Source organism: Orycteropus afer, unplaced genomic scaffold, assembly GCF_000298275.1.
Source record: "Orycteropus afer afer isolate SDZICR_OR568_19922 unplaced genomic scaffold, OryAfe1.0 scaffold00041, whole genome shotgun sequence".
Lineage (NCBI taxonomy): Eukaryota > Metazoa > Chordata > Mammalia > Tubulidentata > Orycteropodidae > Orycteropus > Orycteropus afer.
In genome coordinates this window covers 4226281-4232263 of record NW_006921628.1, presented here as the reverse complement: position 1 = coordinate 4232263, position 5983 = coordinate 4226281, and the positions used below count along the sequence as shown (strand labels likewise).

Here is a 5983-nt window from a genome sequence, read left to right as displayed (position 1 = left end):
AAATGGATCTCCAGTTTTGCCAGCACCATTTATTAAACAAACATTCTCTTCCCCATTTCATGGATTTTGGCCCTTTGTCAAAGATCAGCTGACCATAGTTCGATGGATCTATTTCTGGGTTCTCAATGCTATTCCATTGGTCTATGTATCCGTCATTAAACCAATTCCAGACAGTTTTGTCTACTGTAGCTGTATAGTAGGTTTTGATATCTGGCAGTGTGAGACCTCCTACTTTGTTCTTCTTCAATAGTGCTTTGCTTCTCTGAGGTCTCTTTCCTTTCCATATAAATTTATATAATGTTAAAGAATTGCTTTACATCTTTTTTTATGAAAGTGATTTTAAATAAATGGTAAGGTTTAATAATTAAAAATTATTAGATTTGGGGTTGTATTTAATGAGTATATCTGCTGACAATTAGGTGTTTATATATGTTTTTCTGATTGACAGAAAATTGAGAATTAGAAATTAACCCATTGGGACTTTTGAAGATACTGTGAGAGGACAAATACATGTTAAATTCACCTAATCCTGGTTTATAGAATTACAGGAGAACAAGGAGTTGCTAGTAACCATTCTTTGGATCGATGATGATTTTAACAGTCATTAAACCTAAGTAATTCCAAATGTTGACATGGAAGAGGAACCTGGATTAAAGAGGGACAAATGTAGGTAACGGGGGCCTAGTTAGCAGATTACTGCAGTTATCCAAATGGAAGAAAATGCAGATTATACCAGACATTGTGTGTGTGTGCTTGTGTGTGTGAAAGTGTATGTGTGGTGGGGGAACTTTATATACCTGTGAATAAAGAGTAAATACCTGGGTGGGAAAATGAGCAAATTTTACATCTGCTAAGCTCTGAAACATGTACCTACAATTACTTGTTGGCTGAAAAGCTCTTCCTAAATTTATGTGTGTGTGACTGCTAACCAGAAGCCTGCCAGTTCAAACCCACCAACCACTCCTCGGAGGGAAGATGGGGCAATCTAGTTCCATAGTGATACCACCTTGGAAACCTAAGGAGGGGTTGCTATGAGTCAGATCCGACTCCACAGCACATAACAACAACAACAACAAGCTTGACTAGGAGCTCTGGTGGCATAGTCCCTAAGGCCTTTGACTGCTAACCAGAAGGCTGGTGGTTCAAACCCATTGGCCACTCTTTGGAAGGAAAACTGGGCAATCAACTTCCGTAGAGACGCTGCCTCGGAAACCCAAGGAGGGGTCGCTTTGTGTCTGATCTGACTGACAGCAGTGAATTTGGGTTTTATTTAGAGACCCTTTACTTCAAAGGTATATATTAACTCCATCTTCCAAGACTATTCACTATACAAAATGTCTTGAAAAAAATAGTCAGAAAAGAGGACAATCAGTTAGTACCTTTGTCATAAAATGTGCAAAAACACCTGAGGCTCATGGAGAGTTGTCTGCCAACAAGCATGGATGTTTTCACATGTCATTAAGATTTCTTCATTGTTGTTTTAAATGGCTACATAAAGATTTACAGAGTCATTTGTGGGGATGTAAGGCATTTTACCATCCACATCTTCTCACATTTTCCTATTATTGGTCTTTTAGGTTGGTCCATTAAAAGAGCTTCCCTTAGACGTTTCAGTTTGACACAAGTAGGATAAAATATTGCCATCACTTTGGGTGTGTTGTAATGACATCTGCCATAGGTATCAAATGCGTTCTCCCTGAAATAAAGTCCTTACAGCCCCTACTGCTTGGCCTTATGTTTAAATATGCACTGGCTATGAACAGCAAACATGTCTATTTTCTCAAGATGTTATCCAGAAGGAGACAGACTCTGTGGAGCAGGATATTAATGCCGCTGCTGGTAGTCCAGCTTGCACTGGTTTTCTTCTGGAAAGTGGAGGTATTTCCTGACATGCTCTGCTGTTCACATGTCTGCCTGAGCCTCAGACAGAAGCTCCTACTGCCTGGAGTTAGTGAAGCCCAGAAAAGTCATACAAATTCCTGCAGTGAGAAGAGGAAAAATCTGAGATCCAAATAACAACTATCTTATGGAAACATCTGGTGGGGGCATGGTCTGGTGATGGGGATGTGAAAAAGGCAAAAGAGGATCATGACCAAATTTTGGTCTTGAGATTTGGGAGCAAGAAAATTACTCATTTGGAGGTTTCCCTGGGACTATGAGGTCTTCTGAGTATCTAGAATGTTGCAGAAGTAGGACAAATATTTAGGAACAAGACTCCATCAGTAGAAACCCTTAATAGAGACATAGCCTACTCAAAAAGGAGTCCAGAAAATTTCAGGTTAAATTCCATGACAGATATGGCCATAAGATGAAAGTATAAATATGGGAAGAGGCAATTTCAGAACTTTTCTGAGTAAGCAATGATCAAAGGTTAATCAGGAAGCAAAGAATTGTAATTATAAAACAATGACAGGAAGAGGTGTACAGTATTCAGAAACTTGTAAAAAGTGAAGTCATCACTTATTCATCCACTGTGTACTTGACGCTCCTCTAGGAGCTGGATAATTGGTGGTAAAAAAGATGGATGAGGTTCCAATTTTATGGTGTGTCAAGTCTAGAAAACAAATATCTAAGATCAATGCAAATAGTGACAAGTTCTTTGAGAAACATCAAGTAGTGTACTGTGGTAGATCAGGGCCTTGAGTATGATGTGGAAAATGGGACACCCTTCAGTAGCTTGTTCTACACAATGGAATGGTTGAATCCTGATTCACAATGTTTTTAAAGATTACTTTGATCTGTGGAGGGAAACCAGTGAGGAAGCTTTTGCAGTGGTGCACACAGGTGACACTAGTGATTGGAAGAACTTTGGTGGCAAGAGAAGAGTTAGATAAGCAATGCATTTTCAAGGAAAACCAGCTGAAGTTTTTGGTGGATTGGCTGTGGGTCGGGGAGGAGGAATGAGAGGAATCAAGGATGACGTCTAGGTTTGGGGCTTGGGCTGCTTGTTGGATAGTATGTCATTACCGAGATAAGGAAGACTTAGGAAGGAGTAGTTTTTAGTAGCATGGCCAAGGAAGCATCACTAATTATTTTAAAAAGGGAAAGGGATTCCTAATAAATATATCCATCTACCTCCAAAAGAAAACCTTGCAGCAAAGTAATAATACTTGATATTGATATCACTGTCCATTGTTGAGTTGTCTTGGAGTACCTAGCACTTTGGCAAATAGATGAGTGAGTGGATGGATGAATGGGCAGATGGATGGATGGAGGGAGGGAGGGATGGATGGTTAGATGGATGGTTAAATGGATGTATGAATGGAAAGGCTGATGGGTATATGGAAGAGTGGATGGATGAAAGACAGCAGATAGATGAATACATGGATAGATAAAAGTATTTTAGTAACAGTTGCTTAGCTTGACCCTTTCTTATTTCCACTTTCTCTGGCCCAAGTGTAGGAGCTCTGGTAGCCTAGTGCTTAAGGCGCTTGACTGCTAACCAGAAGGATGGAGGTTCAAACCTACCAGCCACTCTTTGGAAGTAAGGTTAGGCAATCTACTTCCATAGTGATACCACCTTGGAAACCCAAGGAGGGGTCGTTAGGAGTGAGGTCTCATTCGACAGCACATAACAACAACTAGCCCATGTGTAGCTGTACCTACGAAGCCATTGAAAGCTGTTGTCTCAGAGAACCCAGAGTGTGAGTCTTAGGGATTCTGACCCAAAATACTTGGTACATTCTAAGAGTCAGGAAGTAGTTTGCATTAAGTGTTATCCATAGTTGTTTCCCATTGTGATGATACTGTGTGGCTCATGTCTGCTGTAAATGCAAATTATTTTTTCTTCGCTTTATAAAAATGATCACAATATTCTCTATTTTACCAGACAGGAAGCACTGCTTGCAGCAATCAGTGAAAAAGATGCAAACATTGCCTTGCTGGAATTGTCTGCCTCTAAAAAGAAGAAGACACAGGAAGAAGTCATGGCCCTCAAGCGGGAAAAAGACCGACTGGTTCATCAGTTAAAGCAGCAGGTGGGGCCTCCTGCACGAAAGGTGTGTTTGGCTGGGTTTTGGGCCTTGGGTGCCTTCCCTGGGTTTAGCTACTCTTCATTTTCCCATGTCCATCCTGAGGGCTCAAGCAGCTAAAGCCAGGTAGGAGTCAAAAGGCACGAGTTGTGGCTGGAACACCATTCTACTGCTTTTCTATGTTTTTATGCATGTTGCCTGGGCTTGTGTAGTTTACAACCAGCATTGTTTTCCCTTCTTTTGTATTAGCATCCTCTCTCCCCAGAAATAGATCTCTTCCTTCCAGTGGACTTTGTTTGACTTTTGACTAACTCCTAGAAACTCCTAATTAAATTTTGGGCATCTTCTTTCCTTTTGGACCTGTTACATTCTGTCTTGCTCATTTTCTGGCCCCCATAAATAACTCCTCTCATCCAGTTCTTTAGATTCTTTTTCTCCATACTTTCAACTTTGGTTCTTTAACTATTTTCTCCTGGGCCTTTCAGCCAAGGAATGTTCCCCTCAGCCCCTAGGACTACATGTGGCTTGCAGACCTCTGCAGCCATGATTCAGTCTAGTTTATTACCTCCTCCCCTGTAAGTGACCACATTTGTTCTGAAGGGAAATGAAGGAGGGACATGGTCCTAACTTGTGCAGAAAGTTCTTTGCTTTCTGGAGGTTTTTGTGAGGAAACACTTCCATGAAAATAATTGTGTCTGAAGCTTATTGGAATATCACTCCTAAAACCTTCAGCCATTATTTCTCCTCCATTAAATAAATAAAGGGTGTGGGGCTTTTGCAGGTGATGGTTAGAGATGCTCAGATCTTGCTTCGTTATGAAACCTACTCTGTAGATGTGTGGCCCAGTGGTCCGTGGGCTTATAAAGTGGCTGTGGTATCTTAGCTGGGGCCACACACATGTGGCTTTGAAACTCTCAAAACACCATGTAGTGACCATGTGGAGGGTGTCCAAATCTATTTAAGTTCCCAGGACTGGCTCTCTGTCTGCCAGGTGGTATGGGCTGAGCACATTGTATAGGGTAAGTAGAAGGGAAATCAAAAGGGAGAATCCTCCTCACCTTAAAATGGGGCCAACCTTTTTTCCTCCTCAGGAAGGAAAAGGCATCCTTTGACCCTGAACCAGAGTCCATTCCTCATGGGGGCTGCCTTGCTAAGAGAAAGAGAGACCACTGTCACATCTGGGTGCATTCTCCTTACAGAGGGAGGGCCCCAGTCACTGCCACACATTGGGCTCATTCCACACAGCGGCATGCCTCACTAGTGCTGGCCACGGGTTCAGGACTGCTTACATCTGACCTCTTTGTTTGGGGCTGTGCATCTTCTACACTGGGTTTTCCATCCACTTGGCCACAGAAAGTCAAGATGAGCCTCCTCCTTTGCTTTCCCCTAATTCCCACCCTGCGCACCCTGTACCCTCCTCTCCTGCACCTAACCATTGTAGCTTTCTCCCACAGGTTTATAGACCTAAGAAACAGTCCCCGAGCTCAAATATACCTTGCACTTGTGATGCTGGCTACAGCCCAGATATTACGGCCAAGTACCACGGGTCCAGCTACGATGCATACATGATCCCAAGGTCTCAGGTCAGTCAGCTGCTAAGGAGACACTTACCCTCGCCATGGGAAAGGTGGGGTTACCTAGACGCTACAGCCTATCTTGACATTTGCCTCTTTTGATGATTTGCAGAACTCAAAAAACAAACCAAATGTGCTGCCATTGAGTTGGATCCGACTCATAGCACGATAGCCTTCTATCATGTTTTGCAATAAAATTTCACTTACTACACATTTGTCCATGGTTCCAGATTAGGTGGCCACCCCTAGGTCAGCTCCTCTGAAATGGCCCAGCATAGCTTCAAGCCAGTGCTGCCAGAGGCTTTGCTACCAGGCATAGTTGAATCACTTTTCTTTCTTTCTTCTTTTCTTGTCTCTTAAATACCTTGCTCCTCATATCACCTTCTACTTTTGCCAGCAAGGAATTGTTTTTAAGGCTAAGCTTTTTTTTTTTTTTTT

General features: G+C 42.2%; 1 protein-coding gene across 1 annotated transcript in view; it reads left to right on the top strand.

Moving 5' to 3' along the window:
• Window positions 1-5983, top strand: part of ERC2 (ELKS/RAB6-interacting/CAST family member 2) — a 1380507-nt gene that overhangs the window by 1297073 nt on the left and 77451 nt on the right. Inside the window, exon 15 of the mRNA XM_042780470.1 lies at window positions 3830-3977. Within this exon, the coding sequence (XP_042636404.1) occupies window positions 3830-3977 (148 nt within the window). The remainder of the gene's footprint in view (window positions 1-3829; window positions 3978-5983) is intronic.